The sequence below is a fragment of the Giraffa tippelskirchi genome, chromosome 5 (assembly GCF_054371585.1).
Source record: "Giraffa tippelskirchi isolate mGirTip1 chromosome 5, T2T-mGirTip1v1.2.pri, whole genome shotgun sequence".
In the NCBI taxonomy this organism is placed as follows: Eukaryota; Metazoa; Chordata; class Mammalia; order Artiodactyla; family Giraffidae; genus Giraffa; species Giraffa tippelskirchi.
Genome location: NC_137279.1, coordinates 136987062 through 137005766, shown reverse-complemented (window position 1 = coordinate 137005766; position 18705 = coordinate 136987062). Strand labels below are relative to the sequence as shown.

Sequence of the window (18705 nt, the reverse complement as noted above, 5' to 3'; positions counted from 1 at the left end):
TTTTCCCCTCTATTCAATGTTTCCAGAGATCTCAATAATTAGAGGATCTTTGGGGCAACTGAACAGCCACAATGTTTCCTTGTTCAAAACTGACCTGCTACACAAGAGGAGAAATGAGCTAGACTGCAAAGCTGGAAATAGGTGATGGGAGGACCTTGATCATGGCCCAGAGTGCCATGATCGGGTTGGGGAGCTTGCAATCCTAAAATATCTCCACAGAATTGTGCTTCTCTGGGATGGTGGAGAAAGGCATCACATGGAAATAAAATAACAACAAAGAACACTTATTGGGGGGCATGCACCAGGCTCAGAACCTTGCATAGACTAGGCCAATAAGTTCCCTCCCAGCACTATAAGGGAAAGCCCTATGCTACTATGAAGAAACTGAGACTAACAGGCAATGAAACCCAGGTCATCTGGTATCTGAGGCCACTCTTTCAACCAGCATCTTACTTTACTGAGGATAACAATATCCAGGGATTTTGGTTTTGCTTGGTCTAAAATCCCTGTGTAAATAATTTTAACTTACTTGTCATCTTGAGACTGGATTTCCTGCATACATAATAGGTGGTTTTACAGAATGGATGAAAATGATCACCACCTGGTAACAAGTTTCCTTCATCCCATTCCTACAGATACTGACATCCTGATGACACCCTGACAGACTCATATCACAAGAAGAGCCTTCTGATCATCAGTGAGATTATTTTTTATACAATGAGGAAATGACAATACTACATAGTTTAGTGCTTCCTATATTCCTCACAAAAAAACTCTCACATAGATAAAATCGGTATTTATTTTTAAGAAACAAAGACCTTGTCCTACACAGCAGAACAAGGATTGGAACTCACACCATCTGTTTCTTGTTGCAATGGATGTTCTCTTAAATAAGAAAAGTAAACAAGACAATAGATGAGAGAGAAGAAGCCAAGGGAGATAATAAAGCAGACTCCAACCTATATAAGGAGATTCATTTTATTTTCCCAAACATTTGGATTACTTGGAAAGGTGTTATGGTGCCATGGAGTTCTTTAAGAAATCTATAATCCCCTATTTAATAATGAAGTACCTAGGTCAGATGTGCAAACTGGTGTGAAAAATTCCAGTATGTATAAGAAGTAAGATCAATATTAGAAATTGCAGCTCTTGAAGTGGGCTTCTCATGGTTTATCAGGATGTACATTCTCTGGAGATTCTACTTATTCTTTATTTGTAGTAAATGTTTCACAACAAGACTATTGTTTCAGTTTGAAAGAGTCAAAAACATAACAGAATTAGCTAGATTTGCTTTAAAAAAAACTCTTCATTTTCTTCCACAAATTTGAGTTTTCCTTTGTACATCACATTATGACGTAGAACATTTGCTGAACAAATACCAATTTGAGTTAAAATGACATTAAGTTTTGATGATATACCTATTTTTAGCCTAAGTGATTTTCTGAATTTACATTTTCACCATTTAATGAAAATGAGGTATTATGTGAAATCATATTTTCTTAGATTGTATTCAGGTTTATATAGCCTATATAATTTCACCTTCATTGTCACATATTTTCCCTCAAATAAGATATATTATAAATATAACAATATATTAATGATTTTACTGATAACAGCATATTGCAGTTTAAAAAAATAAATTTTGTGTTTCTTGACCTTTTAAAAGTTATCTTATTCTAACACTAAAAACAGCAGCATCTGTAATAGAACAGAGCTTGGCTAAATTTACATAGTTTTATTATTATCCTTGAAAGCTTTTGTCACAACAGTGCCAGTTTATGTGGTTTGTGCTCATTTGCACCTGTTCTTAGTACAAAATCTGGAATTTGCTTACTTTTACTGTATTTTTCTATTACTACATAAAATACTATAGGCTGCCTTGCTGTAAAGTTATAAAAATGGTGTCATTTCTGTGCAACAGTCTAGAGACTACTTTCCAAGCCAAAGTTTCAGTATTTTTGATAACTACATAAAATAGTTCAGTTTAGGTCATTATAGTCCCATTCATTGTATAACTCCCTAAATATACTGAATAGCAGTATTCTTTCTACATTTGTAAAGAGGGAGGCTAATTTGACAATATTTCCTAAAGGACAAACAACCGAAAGACAAAACTTCTGAAGGCTTTCGAAGTGTCTAACATACTGCTTAAGGAAAACAAACACTAGGAAAAAAATAGCTCAATAAATTTTGTTTCTCACAAATAATGTAACATATTTTTAATAAATTCTAGCTTTGTGGGAAATTTATCAGTCACAAATTGACCTTTTTGTTTATATACGAAGATTCTTTCAGAAGGCCAGCAAGGGCTTCTAGGTATTAATATATTGTCTGTTATATAAAGCTCTTATCATCTGCAGATGGGTACTGTTAGAATCTCAGTGAAGAAAACTTTTATCATGTTAGCTCCACCAGAATACTGAAGTGGGTAGCCTATCCCTTCTCCAGTGGATCTGCCCAACCCAGGAATCGAACCAGGGTCTCCTGCATTGCAGGCAGATTCTTTACCAACTGAGCTATCAGGGAAGCCCCTACATTATTAGTAGTTTCTCATAAAGACTTGTATCACATTCTGACCACATCTTAAGCATTTTATATTACTTTTCCTATCATGATTACATTTCAAATATCTAATATAGCTCATGTTTACCATTAAGACTATTTATGTATGGCCATCCTTCTCGGGTCCAGACATTGCAGCTGAAATATTTGTTCAAATATTCCTCTGGAAATGGCCAAATTCTCAAGTGACAAGTGCAAGTAAATTCTTGCACTAGATTTGTCAGTGTTCATAATTATTCCACAGTGTATATTTAGTAAATAAATAAATAACTTGATTCTTTTATTAGTGAATGACTTCATTTAGGTAGTTGTTTTTCAAATGTTAGTCAATAGAAGAATTGTCCTGGGAGGTGCCTTTTAATAAAAGATCCCATGTGAAATTAGTTTAAAAACTACTGTATGTTCCAGTCCCTTGCTGGGGAATCTCAAAGCATCTTAGAACACTAAAGGCTCTTGAGAGGTTCTGGAAGTAGAAAGAAACACATTCCCATTTATACACTCAATGTTTTCCACATTTACTAGACCCTGGTGGTGGACATTTTTGTCACTATATTCTATATTTCATCACCATATCCTATGTGTATATGAATAGTCATTAAGAGAGAACTTTCTGATAAATCAGTTTAAAGATCTATTAATATTAATCTTTCTTTCTACAATAGAGCTAAATGATAATTTTGTTTTAAGGCACTACACAAAGTTTTCTAACACTTGAGATAATTTTGTTCAGTCGCTAAGTCATGTCTGACTCTGTGACCCCATGAACTGCAGCTTGCCAGGCTTCCCTGCCCTTCCCCATCTCCCGGAGCCTGCTCAAACTCATGTCCATTGAGTCAGTGATGCTACCGAACTATCTCACCCTCTGCCACCCTCTTCTTTTGCCCTCTACCTTTCCCAGTATCAGGGTCTTTTCCAATGAGTTGGCTCTTCGCATTAGGTGGCCAAAGTAATGGAAGGAACTTCGGCACTTTTTTTAGAGATTATTTTAGGATGACTTATTTAGAGTTTTAAAAGATTTTCAATCATTTACTATATGTACGTTGATCTTACAAATTATTTGATAAAATAGGGAGATACTGAACTAACCACATTGGCCTCGTGTATATCTGTCATTGAAAAAAAAAAATTCAGTTTAAAGCTTTTACAGAATATTTTTACTTTGTAAAAGAACAAATTTTTAAAAATATATTTAAAAATGCAATGTCTATATCACTTGGTTGTCAACTCAAAAAAATAATGTATACATGCATTAAAGTTCCTGTCACTTGATAGATTTTTCCATTTCTTTATATATAATCATGTTATAGACGATGGTAATAGTGGTAATAAGACTAGGATATGCTTCTTATTGAGGATCATTGTTTTAATCATGACAAAATTATAAATTCCTAAAAAAAATAACATCATAGCTGAGATGCTGATGTACTTCTATTTGGGTTAGTAATACTACTGTAAAACCAATGATGCTAGAAAGATGCTATGTCATATTCAATGATACTAAAAATGCCATTTATAAATTTTAGGCCAATCTCCTTTCAGCTAACTAAGTAAGAAAGGAACTGATGCCAATTTTGTTTACTTGACCTGACTTTAATAGCAGGTAAAGTTATCCTTGGCTTCCCAGGGGCTCAGCAGTAAATAATCTGCCTTCCAATGCAGGAGGCACAGGAGACACAGGTTCAATCCTGGGTGGGAAGATCCCCTGGAGGAAATGGCAACCCACTACAGTATTCCTGCCGTGATAATCCCATTGACAGAGGAGCCTGGTGGGCTACACCCCATGGGGTTGCAAAGAGTCAGACATGACTGAGCACATGTGCACAAAGTTATCCTCACAGTGCTATTGTCAGTGAAGCAGAAGAAATTTACTGTGAAAATATGTTTCATCACCTGAAAGCTTAATTGAGAACCAATCTCTTCCACTACTAAAAACTGTGTGTGTGTGAAACAGAAATAAGCATTTGATGACATATGTAGCTTTCTTATGTTAAACATTTTTTATTACAGTAACATATCTTAGTAGTTGAAATAATGTCATACAGGTATCACATGCTGAAGCATGATGATGCAATACTAATTGCACACTGTGTTGAAATTTCAAGCATATTTTCTGTAATAATATTTGCATTCATATACAGGCAGTAAAACACATGGGGATAATCTGCATCATGATTCACAGGAGCAAATGTATTGCTTTCAAACTCATCTTCAAACCTAAAATCTTCAGCCAATCTATTAATATTCAAAGTTGTAGTATGTATATTAGTTATTATATGAACCAACCAGCTCAGGACTAAAACTGTCGTTGTTAGTCTTTGAAAGAGAAATATCAGCATTATCTGGTAACTTTTGTAAGGTAAGTCTTCTTACTAATTTAGAAAATATTAGCCTATTGAATAATGATTTTGCCAATAGTTTTCAAATTGGCAGGTGAGGATAAAATAAAAACTTTGTGTAGCTCTTTTTAGTTAATACAGTCCAGTTAATACAGAATGTTTCATCTGCATAGTTTTCCTTCAATACCATATACCCACTCATAATAAGGCAAAAAGAAAAAAAAACACCAAGAAAGGCAACAATCTCAAAGTGTGCAATTAATTTTAATTTAACATTTTTGGTCGCAAGAGTGTTATTTGCAGCCATGTGTCTTGGTTCATATGGATCCAAATAATTAATGCTTTTTGGACACTGAAACGTCAACCTTGTTCTCAAAAATCTCAGCAGAAAATTGAACTTGATCCAATAACACATCTTATCTAAGTTTTATTATTGCTGAGGCAAAAATATACCACCATAAACCAATATTTTAAAAAGGAGGATTTCTCTTTTCTTGACTTTGTCCATGCAAAGGTCAAAACTTTAAATGGAACTTGAAGTTTAAAAAAGAAGAAAAGAAAGAAAATAAAGTGTAAGGAATAAAATTTTGATTAATACACTTTCAAAATTTATTTGTAAGTAGCATTAGTCCAAAATATTTAGATAACTAATTCAGTTCTGGAAAGCTTTATTAAATTTCTCAATTTCAAGATAAAAGAAATTTTCACAAATCACCAGGTCACAAGAACACAACAATTTTACTTACACTTTTTATCGTTTAACCCTTAGGACCAAGTAAACTAAGACTCAAAATATTAAAAAAGCATTACAGAACAGAAAAGGAAGGTATTTATTGTCACTCTTCTCAACATATTTGCTATTATATTTTAAAGAATATACATTTAAGAATTAATCAAATGTTTTATGGAAAACTACAAATAATAGAGCTTATGCAACTATCAAGTTTTTGGTGCTTTTGAAAATGTCAAGTACTGTGGAAGTTTAGATTTAAAGAGAATTTTTAAATGGAATGACTTTGTCATGCTAAAGAAGAAAGCATTTGGATTAATTTATATTAAAACATGAAATTTAAAGTTAGATAACTAAAATCTCTAATCATATACTTTCTAATTAAAAAAGAATTAGAATGAAATCTTTTTCTTGATGTCTACAAGCCACTATCATCTAGCTGGGTGTAAGTACTGGATGAGAAGACGGGTTTTTTGCTTGAGTTTGGTTCATATTAGTTTTAGGGGGAGAACTTAAAAAATTTTTGTGTATTTAGATCTAATTCAGATATATGAAAAAATGTGTATAAATCTTTGCATCTAACATTCCTATTGTCATTTTCATATTTGATCCTATTATAATTTAATTTTTTCACATGCAAGGTAAAATAAAAATTGTTGCCAATAATCATAATATGAATTACAATAGTTCCTTCAACAGAATACATGAAGCAAATACTATCACAATGCTGGATTATTACAGTGAAAACTAATCTGCAATCTCATACAATATTCATATATGATAATTTAACATTAAAAGGTTGCTTCTTGGACAATTCTGGAATAATTTCAATCATATACAGTTCTGGAAAGCATTAGTCACAGAATGATCAGGGATATATCTTTTAATAACAGAATGAAAATAGGCTTTCATCACAAGTAAACCAAACTCCCTAATAAAAATTCTGGTAAGACTGAATAGCTTCTGGAGTTTTTCAGATAAAGGTATGTTCTCTCCTAGAAGAGAGTCAGACCCATACTATCACTTATACTGATATATTTTAACTCTATGAATAAAAAATTTATAATAAAAGCTAAGGAATATTTTATATTACTAAAACATTTCTATGGCCTCTAAAGACTTTCACAGTTTATTACTGTGTCTTCTTAGTTTCTCATTAAGGAATAAGCATGAACACAACCATAGTCCACAGGGTACCAGGCAGTATACATAAATAATGAGCACATGGCTTTTATTCACATCTTCCTCATATCAGAACTAGATCAGTCTAAAGAGGCAAATGTGGGCAAGAAAATTCTAGCACTCAAAAAGAGCCAGACTTGGGTAGCTAGAGGAATCAAATTTGATTGTTGATAACTAACTGGGTAGCTTCCTATATTTAAAGTTACTCTTTTTAAAATATTTTTTTCCTAGGGGGAGACATGTTAGTCATTCTTTTTGTTTTAAATAAAAATTTCACTCTTGTACAACTAAGGACAGAATTTCCCAAAGTACCCACTCTAGCAAATTAAGTCACCATTGTGATTTAAGCTAACGCAAGTGAGTGGCCAAGAAACTGGACTGATATCATACATCAGACCTTTGAAACTGTGTTTCATTCATGAACAAATTATGAATCTAAACAAAAAAAATGACTAAAATTGCTCCATGAAAAGGCCTACTTGCTAATCATTCTTACAATGATTTTATTAATATCCCAATTTCAGCATTATTTATTCTCCAAAATTCTAAATATATTTAGGAATTCACAAAATGGAGTCATAAACACTCAGAGCCACACTGTGATTTCCTTTATCCTGACATCCTTATCCTCTTTTCCCACAAAGACAATAACTCTCCTTTGGGATGCAATTAGCAAGGAAGAGTATCCCTTGGAATATGAGTGGTTGGTAGTCATAAAGAATCCAGTAACTAGCAATAATTTAGGGAAGAACCTATTTTATCAAATACCGCCTCAGAATATGGCTTTAAAAGCAAAATATATCTAACTTACAACTTTGGGTTGTCAGTTATCCAGCTTGTGAATTAAAGCAGGCCAGTTTGCCCCTCTCAGTTCTCCTTCTGCTTCGGGACCATTTCTCGAATTACTGGAAAAAGCTTTCAGGATAGTAAAAGGAGGTAAAACATTCATGAATGTTGCAAATAATTACCATCTGTGAAAAATAAAACTACTGGGAGAAATTCAAATAAAATTCTAAAAGGTGAATATTGCAATCTCGAAGGATATCCATGGTATGTTTTATATTTGTATAGCAAACTGAAAGCTCACTCATAGTTTTTGAAACTGTAAGCAAAAAAGGAAGTAAACTGCTATGAAAATTATGCATAATAACTTTGGACAAGAAGAAATCTTCATACTCTATTTTGATTTTTTTGAAATTCTCAAGAGCACATCCATGACTAACAACATTTAGTAATCAGAATCTTCTTTTTGTAATAATTTAGATGATTTTCCATGGTGCAATATGAAACTCTGTATTAGTCTTTGCAATGTACATTGGTCTCAAAATTGAGAGACTTATAAAATAATGTGACACATTCATTCTGTAACATTGAAATAAGTTTAAAATATCAGCTCTTCCCCTTCTGAAGGAAAGAAGAAATTGTATTTGACTATATGTACCCATCAGAGGTATACTTTCAAAAAAGAAAACATAAGTGGTATGAGTGGTAAGAGATACAAAAACCATATGGAAAGATTTTGCTATTACCACCATTTTCTGTTCCCTTTATGTGACTCTCAATAAAAAGTAAAAATATAAGCTAGTAAGTTTAATTTTTAACCCACTGGATTGTCTTCCATTTTAAACAGTATTGTGATCTTACTAGAGCCTTACTGAAAATTTACATTATCATTTTCACAAGTAGCTAGATTCCCACAATGACAAATAAAAATATTGGAGAATCGGGTGGAAGTTTTATATTAATAGCATGCTACTGTGTGCTATAGTAAAGACAAACCCATTTTATACTTAATCCTATCATCAAGCAACACCAAGCTTCTAAATTTTGTTTTCATTTTAAATGGCTACTAGATATATATGAGAATTAATAAAGTAATATACTATTAATTCTTTTTAAGTCAAAAGTATTATCTAGAAAATAATTTAACACTGTAATGGGATTTTCAAGATCAATTCTGTTTTATATACTCTGCAGCAAAAATAACATTTCTAGTAGGAAGGTATTAATTATAAACCTAGCAAATTCTAGACATTCACATATTTGTGTAAACAATTTTTAACATGGTTTACTACATTTCCAGAAAGGTTAAATCCTATATCCAGTTTCCTGCTAATTCTTCTTTCATATATTATAATATGTGTGTTATTTGAGTGCATGTGTGTACATATTTTCACACACATATATGTCATATATACATAAAACAGCACTTAATGGTCACTGTCTTTGCAATGTTAAATTGGGAAAAATATGAATTGCTATTATGCATAACCCATGGCGATCTTCCCTTCTGTTTCACAAATGGCCATATCGGGATGTAAACAAAACATTGGAGCGAGCCATTCCAGGTGAACTGTATTTCAAGTTGTAGGTTGGTGTTTTCATGAAGAATTGTGTACTTCCTGGTAGTAAATACCTAAAAATAATAGTTAAAAAATTAGACTTTAACAAATTAATATTAATATCTCCCACTAAAATGTTATGTGGTTAATAATTTTTACATCTTACATGAGAAATCACACTATAACAATGCAATCCACATAAAAGGATTTCCTCTCTTGAGAGGAGGCAGGAAAGGGTCATAAAGCCTCACTCAAAGAGCTGAATATAGATGCAAAATGTAGTCTTAGTATTCCAAAATATCCCATAAAGAGCCATGAACTCACAAGCTAGGAAACTCTTTACATCACTCATGTTAATTTGGAATTTATTAATAATCTCTGTAAATAATGTGTGTAGCCAGTCAAATATTTCTTAAAAACATGTAACATGAGAATTTGGCTAACCACATTAAATTATTTCAAGAATGTTGAAACCATTGATTTTAATTTAATAATATATCATTGATGTATTATGACTATAAGTAATCTGAAAGAAAAAGTTAAAGATTAAAATTTATAACTAGATTGTAAATTTTATACTCCTAGACTACCGGGTGCTTAGATTACAGAATACCAAAAACAGTCATGATTACAGGTTGCATGCAACCTTTGCACCCAAATGTATTTCAGAATATATGAATTTTCCTGATTTTAGAACAATATGGTGTATATACTATATATAATGCAACATCTTCATCAGAGTCTTAGGGCAGCATTCTGCAAACAAATCATTAATATTTCTGTAATGAAATGCAGAAATATTCACAATAAATTGGAAAAAGACTATAAACAGCTGTGTCAATTCAGATGTGCCAATAAATGGGTTACTTTTATTTTATTTCTATTAGTTTGAGTTTTCAGAGCTTTGAGATTTAGGAGTTGCAGATAAGAATGTGTGCCTGTATAATCTGATTCCTCTAGAAAGCCTCTGATTGGCATTAGGCCATTCCAATCTATATGTTGAGAGAGAAATGATTAAGGAAATCTACGTGAGCAAACACAAGTATCACTATTAAAAGCCTAAGTCCAGATGATGATGAGAAGGACATGCTAGAAAGTCAGGATAAAGATATCTATAAAAAATTTCTAAGAGCAGAAGTAACAACAGAAGGAGATTTATAATTAGTCTTAAAAAGAAACAAAGGTAGAGATCAAATCATTTATTTTCTTCATGTGACTGTAGAATCTTCCAGCCACAGCATCATACTTCCAAAGACAAATGAAGAAACTGAGGACCAAAGATATTATTAGCTACCAATTCTTTATTAAATGATATTGGTAACTACTAACTTCTGTGTCAATGGGAAATTACATTTATGTTGTGTTACATGAATTTTGTAGAAGAATATGAATTCATTATGATCAAACTGCATACAGCACTCAGATTAAAATGGCAGAATTCCACATAATATTCATAGACATCATTTCATCATGAATTATCTGATAATATCCCCTAAATCTATTACTTAATATCACAAACTATAAATAATTGCTCAAATCATTATGTTAATAGAGCAGTAAAATAATATACAACAAACTAAATTAAATCAAAATTGCACAATGGGTGATGAATAATGAAACAATTGATTTCTCACATCACAGATTATATAAATCATTTTCTTAATATCACTTGGGTAATTTATATGAATTAATTATTATGTCAAGAGCTAGTGTATCATGATGACTGATCTGATATCTTCTGCCAGAAACAGGCTGCCCTTCCTATCTAGGGCAAAGGTGCAAAGGAAACTAAGGTGTTCGATCAAAACCCACTATTCCATACAAGTTGAGAGTTATTCTCTTTCCTACTGAAAATACATCCTGGTTACATTGATAATAATTATAGTAAACAGTAACTTTTACCAACTTTCTTTTGAAGAATCTCCAAGCAATAGTTATTATTGGCATTACAATAACATTCACATTGCCTTCTGAGCTAAAGATTTCCATTTTCACAGGTGAAAAAATAAAAGTACAAATACTATTTTATTTAACACCACTTTGTATTTAAAAAGTATTTGTGTGTGTGCCAGCACCATTATACTTACTTTAAAAATATTATTTATTTTTAATGATTCTCCATGGTATATATTATTATCAGCTCCATTTTATAGATGAATACACCAAAGTGTACAGGCGTTAAATGCCTTGCCCACCGTCACAAAAGTGACTAGAGCCAGGATTCAGATACATTTGGTCTCACTCCAGAACTATCACTCCCAAAAAGTACTATATTGCCATTTCTGTGTATGAATTCCAATTTTAAAACTAACAAATACAATGGTTATATTTATTCTTCAGAAATATGAAGTAGACAAACTTAGAAAGTAGAAAAATATTATCCACAAAACTAAACTTTTTAATAGAAGCAGAAAAGGCTAAAATGAAACTAAAGACATGAAAAGGAAAAGCAATTCAGTATGAATGTAAAAAAGCATATAAAATCACATTGGAAGAAACACTTTGCTTCCCTAAAGCAAGGGCTGTGGGATATTTTAAAGCATTACAGTGAAACACAATGGATTATTTGCCTTAATATCTCCATTAAGATCTCTTGGAAAAGCCCACACTAGCTGAATATCAAAGATTATTTTTAAAATGTTCTCTGCAATTCAGTTAAATAATAGAATTTGAATTTTTAGCAAGAAGAATCTCTAGAAAGTGGATTTATAGATAGTATCTAAAGAGTGTCTGTTAAAGCACAAAAATATGTGAAGTCTCCAGCTTTATTTTTAAATAAAAAAAAATAGCTTACTCTCGAAGTACAAATATAGCTAACTCGTAGCTAACTCATTCCAAGGAGAAATAACACAAACTATCCTCTTCGTTTCATACATATACCCTTACTCCTCAATTCTGAGATTAGGGATACACATCTTCACATATCCATCATATAAATGTAAAATATGCATTTATCTACTTCCTATTTGACATAGAATTGTTTGCTTTGTCATGTACCAATTTATTGCTGACCATGGAGAATCTCTAGAACGTGAAGCATGTCCACACTGGTTAAGTTAATTAGCCTTGAAACTTAAAATACACACACCTCTGAGATTTTCCTGGAGAAAGATCCAGGACCCCTGACCTCCGCCACCTCCCCACCTCCAGAGTAAACTCAGCTTCCTGGTTTGGGGAACATAAGGTAAATAAATTTTATCATTTTATTTAGGCTGTGTTATTTTTAACTATTTTGATTGTGGTGAAATAAATATATAACATGAAACTCCTTACGATTTTTAGGTATTCAGGTTCAGTGTAATTATATTCACACTGTGTAATATTGGCTGTGTAAAATGGCTGTGTAACCAAAACTATAATCTGGTTCCAGATCTTTTCATCATGTCAAGCAGAAACTTTGTACCCATTAAACACTAAATTCCCATTTCCTTCTCCTCCCAGTCCCTGGTAACCTCTATTCTGCTTTCTGTCTCAATGAATTTGTTCTAGATACTGCACATAATTGGAATCATACCATGTTTGTCCTTTTATGTTTGGCTTATTTAACTTAACATGCTTTCAAGGTGCATCCATGCTATAACATGTATCAGAATTTCATTCCTTTTTACATAGCATTATGTTTTTATACATAGTATAATATATTTTTATACTAAGTATAACCTTCTAACATAGAATAACATTTTATATTTATAAATTTTATATAATACTATATTTATATTTACAATTTTACATAGGCATAATAATATACATGCAAGTAGCTCAGTGATAAAAGAATCAATCTGCCAATGCAGGAGATGCAAGTTCGATCCCTGGGTCAGGAAGATACTAGGGAGAAAGAAATGACAATTTACTCCAGTATTCTTGCCTGGAAAATTCCATGGACAGATGAGCTTAGCTGAAGTATTTGGGGTCGCAAAGAGTCAGACACGACTGAGTGACTAAGCACAGCACAGCACAAAGAGTCAGACACAGCTGAGCACTCATGCAGAAGGAGCAAAGAGGAGTAATATACATACAAACATATCACATTTTATTCATCCATTCATCTGTTGATGGACATTTGGGTGGCTATCACCATTTCACTATTGTGAATACTGTTGCTATGTACATTGGTGTACAAGTATTGGTTTGAGTCCTTGTTTTCAGTTCTTCAGGGTATGTACCTAGGAGGGGAAATGCTGGGTCATATGAAATGGCTACCCACTCCAGTGTTCTTGCATGGAGAATTCCATGGACAGAGGATCCTGGCAGGCTTACAGTCCATGGAGTCACAAAGAGTAAGACACAACTGAACAACCAATACTTTCACACTTTTCATGGTAATTCTATATTTAACTTTTTAAGGAATTGCCACTGTTTTCTACAGCACTCATACCATTTTACATTCTGAACCAGTACTAAATTCTCAATATACTTACCAAAACTTATTATTTTGTATTTTAAATATAATACCCAGAACATTGTACGGTGGTTTTAACTGCAAATCCCACCTCTTGTCATTTGCTAGCAACATGGATTTGGATGAGCCATTTTACTTCTTTGGGCCTCAGTTTTCTCACTGGTGAAAAGAATCCAATAGTTTCTGCCATGCCTGTCTCATAGAGTATGGACCTAATGGAATAGTGCATATAGGTGAAATATTATTATTTATGTTTTACTAACATCAGCCTTGCTTCCCAAGTGGCAAAGTGGTAAACAGTCCGCCTGCCAGGCAGGAGATGCAAGAGACACAGGTTCAATCCCTGGGTCGGGAAGATTCCCGGAAGAAGGAAATAGCAACATACTCCAGTATTCTTATCTGGAAAATTCCATGGACTGAGGAGCCTAGTGGACTACAGTCCATGGTGTTGCAAAGAGTTGAACACAACTGAACAACTGAGCACTCACTCAACATCAGCCTCTTTAGCAAGACCATGCCTGTTTTAAGATAGATGTACCAAGGTATCTTAACCTAAGATCAAAATAGTATCATGTATATAACTTGACTTTTAAAACTTTCCAATCAAAAAGTACATAAAATAAACATCCAGTAAATGAATATTATCAAGTGATTACTCATATAACTGCTACCCAGGTTAAATGACTAAATATTCCTAGCATCCCAGAACCATGTACTGCTGCCCCATAAACTTACCCATTATCCAGACTTCTGAATAGCCATGATGGTGTAATCACTCACCTAGAGCCAGACATCCTGAACTGTGAAGTTAAGTGGACCTTAGGAAGCATCACTACGAACAAAGCTAGGGGAGGTGATGGAATTCCAGCTGAACTATTTCAAATCCTAAAAGATGATGCTGTGAAGTGCTGCATTCAATATGCCAGCAAATTTGGAAAACTCAGCTGTGGTCACAGGACTGGAAAAGTTCAGCTTTCATTCCAATCCCAAAAAAAGCAATGCCAAAGAATGTTCAAACTACTGCACAATTGCACTCATCTCACATGCTAGCAAAGTTATGCCCAAAATTCTCCAAGCTAGGATTCAACAGTATGTGAACCAAGAACTTCCAGATGTTCAAGCTGGATTTAGAAAAGGCAGAGAAACCAGAGATTAAATAGCCAATATCTGTTGGGTCATAAAAAAAGCAAGAAAATTCCAGACAAACATGTACCTCTGCTTTATTGACTATGCCAAAGCCTTTGACTGTGTGGATCACAACAAACTGTGGAAAATTCTGAAAGAGATGGGAATATCAGACCACTGTACCTGCCTCCTAAGATCTGTATGCAGGTCAAGAAGCAACAGTTAGAACCAGACACAGAACAACAGATTGGTTCGAAATTGGGAAAGGAGTATGTCAGGGCTATATACTGTCACCCTGCTTATTTAACTTATATGAAGAGTACATCATGCAAACTTCTGGACTGGATGAAGCACAAGCTGGAATCAAGATTGCTGGGAGAAATATCAATAACCTCAGATATGCAGATGACACCATCCTTATGGCAAAAAGCAAAGAAGAACTAAAGAGCCTCTTGATGAAAGTGAAAGAGGAGAGTGAAAACGCTGGCTTAAAACTCAACATTCAAAAACTGAAGATCATAGCATCCGGTCCCATCACTTCATGGCAAATAGATGGGGAAACAATGGAAAGAGTGACAAACTTTATTTTGGGGGGCTCCAAAACCACTGCAGATGGTGACAGCAGCCATGAAATTAAAAGGCACTTGCTCCTTGGAGGGCTTCCCTGATAGCTCAGGGAAGGGATAGGCTACCTACTCCAGTGTTCTTGGTCTTCCCTTGTGGCTGAGCTGGTAAAGAATCTGTCTGCAACGTGGGAGACCTGGGTTCGATCCCTGGGTTGGGAAGATCCCCTAGAGAAGGGAAAGGCTACCCACTCCAGTATTCTGGCCTGGAGAATTTCATGGACAGTCCATGGGTTCGCAAAGAGTCAGACACAACTGAGTGACTTTCACTCACTCACTCACTGCTCCTTGGAAGGAAAACCATGACCAACCTGACAGCATATTAAAAAGCAGAGATATTACTTTGTCAATAAAGGTCCATATAGTCATAGCCATGGTTTTTCCAGTAGTTATGTGTGGATGTGAGTTGCACCATAAAGAAAGCTAAGCGCGGAAGAATTGATGCTTTTGAACTGTGGTGTTGGAGAGTCCCTTGGACTGCAAGGAGATCCAACCAGTCAATCTTAAAGGAAATCAATCCTGAATATTCATTGGAAGGACTGTTGCTTAAGATGAAGCTCCAACACTTTGGCCACCTGATGCAAAGAACTGACTCATTGGAAAAGACCCTGATGCTGGGAAAGACTGAAGGCAAGAGAAGAAGGGGATGACAGAAGATGAGACGGTTGGATGCATCATCAACTCAATGGAAATGAGTTTGAACAAGCTGTGGGAGTTGGTGATGGACATGGAAGGCTGGCATGCTGCAGTCCATGGGGTCACAAAGAGTCGGACACAGCTGAGTGACTGAACTATCCAGACTTCAGTGGCAATTACTTCCTGTTTGCCACCTAAGTACATATTCTGTAATATTATAATTCAGTTTTTCTTGTTTTTTTATTTAAATATAAATGAAATGAAGTATGTAGTCCTTTGCCTCTGGCTTCCTTTGATCAATTTCTGTTTGAGACTCATCCATATTGCTGTGTATGCACACAGTTTGTTCATTTTCAATGCTGTAAAATATTCCATTGAGTGGACATTACAAAAACTGTCCGTTCTTCCGTGAATAGACATTTTGGGTATTTCTAATTTCTAGCCATTATAAGTAAATATTACTCTGATAATTCTAATACAGTTTTGATGCACATGGGCATACATTCTGCTTAGAATCATTGGGAATAAAATAACTGAGAAAATGGTAAACTTTAATGGGTTATCCAAACTTTTTTAACGGTAATGATGTTCACTATCATCAGCGGTGTGAGAGAGTTTCCATTACTCTACATTCTCATCAACTTGCGGTCTAAAAGATGGGTTTCACGTTTCCCTGAGTATGAGCTTGAACACTTTTTCAAATACTTACTGCCTTTAAAAATGTCTCTTCAAGTATCTTCCCCATTTTTCCATGGAGTGTTCTATTTTCTTCTTAGAAATCTGTAGGAGTTCTTATACAGTCTGTATAACAATCTTTTGTAGGTTAAACAGGTTGCAAATACCAACTTTCATTCTGAGGCTTGCTTCTTCACCTTAATGGAGTCTTCTAATAAACATATATTCTTAATTTTAATATAGTAAAGTTTACCTTTTCATTTGTAATCTGTACTTTTTTGGCCTGATATTTTATATTCTTTGTATACCTCAAGGTCATAAAAAAATCTCCTATATTTCCAAAGATTTCTCCAAAATCTTTAGTTTTGCCTTTCACATCTGTGTACTCAATAATTTGGAAATGATTTTGTATATGGTATAGGTAAATTCAAGTTAGTTTTTTTATTATTATTTGGAAACTCAATTGCCCCAGAACCATTTGTTTAAGCAAACTTTTAACCCATTTTTTATAAGTTAAGTGTCCCCCTTTTGTCATAAATCAAGTCTCAATATAAACCTGGGTCTATTTATGGCCTTTCTGTGGTGGTTTAGTCGCTAAGTAGTGTCCAACTCTTGCAACTTCACAGACTGTAGCCTGCCAGGCTCCTCTGCCCATGGGATTCTCCAGGCAAGAATACTAGAGTGGGTTGCCATCTCCTTCTCCAGGGGATCTTCCCAACCCAGGAATTGAACCCAAGTCTCCTGCACTGCAGACAGATTCTTTACCAAATGAGCTATGAGAGAAGTCTATGCCCTTCTGAATGCTTCTACTGGTCTATTTGTCTATCTTTTTGATACTAGTGCATCATCTTAAGTTACTATAGCTTTATCATAATTCTGAGCACACTGTAGTAAATCAATCCTACTATTTCAAGAATGTCTTGCCTATTCTTAGCCCTTTGTTTTTTTTCTATAAATGTTAGAACAAACATTAGTCAAAATTCTTCACCCTGCAAAAAAATTGTTAGGATTTATGTGAGGATTATGTTGAATTTATAGATACGAAGAACTATTTGAGAAGAAATGACATATTGATATTGATTTCAATATCAATATAAGGTATAACTTTACATCTTTTACATTTTTCTGCATAAGGGTCTTACATGTTTTTGTTACTTTTATTCTGAAGTATTGGTTATTCTTTGATGCTATTAAAAACAACATTTTATCTAAAATCTGTTTGTTATTGATATAGAAAAAAATTGATTTTATTCCCACTTTGATTTCATCAAAATTGGTAGGTTTACTTAGTAATTTATCTGTAGATTTATTTACATTATGTTTGCTATGAATGCAATCACAACCATTAGTAAGGAGTTTTATTTCTTTCTCTTAAAGCCAATGCCTTTTACTTTCTTGACTTGCTTCCTTGAGTAAGCCAGGTCAAGTACAATGATAAACAGAAGTGGTAGGTAATAGGTAATCTTGTCTTGTTTCTCTTCTCAAAAGAAAAGCCTTCAACATTTCACCATTAAGTATATGCTTGTAGGGTTTTGTAGTTACTCTTTATTAGATTAAGGAATTTCCTTTTTGTTTCTAACCTGCTAAGCATTTTTTAAAACAAAAATGTATACTGAATTCTATCAAATGACTTGTCCGTGTATTTTAAATGATTTTTTCTTCTACTAAAATTATACTGATCGCATTTTAATTTTACTGTACCTTTAAATGGATTCAATAAACAAAAGTTAGTCATGATACATTATCCTATTTAAAGTTTCTGGATTCATTTTGCTAATATTTATGTAAGATTTTTGCATCTATGTTCAACAGTGAGACTGAACTTTCATTATCCTTAGCCATAATATCCTGGTCAGGTTTTAGTATCAAAGGTATGGTAGCCTTTGATATTGGTAGCCTTCTATATTGTCTTGTGTCATTTTGGTAATATGTGTTTTTCAAGGAATTTGTTAATGTAAATTACCAAATTTATCAGCATGAAATTTTTAATATTTCTAGTATCTGTTGTTATGTCTCTATTTCTATTCTTCATGCTAATTATTTCTTTTATATTCTTGATCTGTCCCAAAAGTGATCAATTTTATTAGTCTTTTTA

At 33.6% G+C, this 18705-nt stretch overlaps 1 protein-coding gene across 12 annotated transcripts in view; it reads right to left on the bottom strand.

Moving 5' to 3' along the window:
- The window catches only part of TTLL7 (tubulin tyrosine ligase like 7), a 201875-nt gene that overhangs the window by 41117 nt on the left and 142053 nt on the right, over positions 1-18705 (bottom strand). For 2 of the 12 annotated variants that reach the window (XM_081490149.1, XM_081490150.1), the window contains exons 21-23: positions 12241-12317; positions 7622-9226; positions 5144-5431 (exon numbers count right to left, since the gene is read on the bottom strand). The exons of 1 other annotated variant lie outside the window; for it this stretch is intronic. In XM_081490149.1, the coding sequence (XP_081346275.1) occupies positions 9192-9226; positions 12241-12317 (112 nt within the window). In that variant the 3' untranslated portion in view covers positions 5144-5431; positions 7622-9191. Of the gene's footprint in view, positions 1-5143; positions 5432-7621; positions 9227-12240; positions 12318-13570; positions 13764-18705 lie in introns of those variants that run through there. 9 more of the 12 variants (XM_081490153.1, XM_081490154.1, XM_081490147.1 and 6 more) reach the window with 8 other exon arrangements.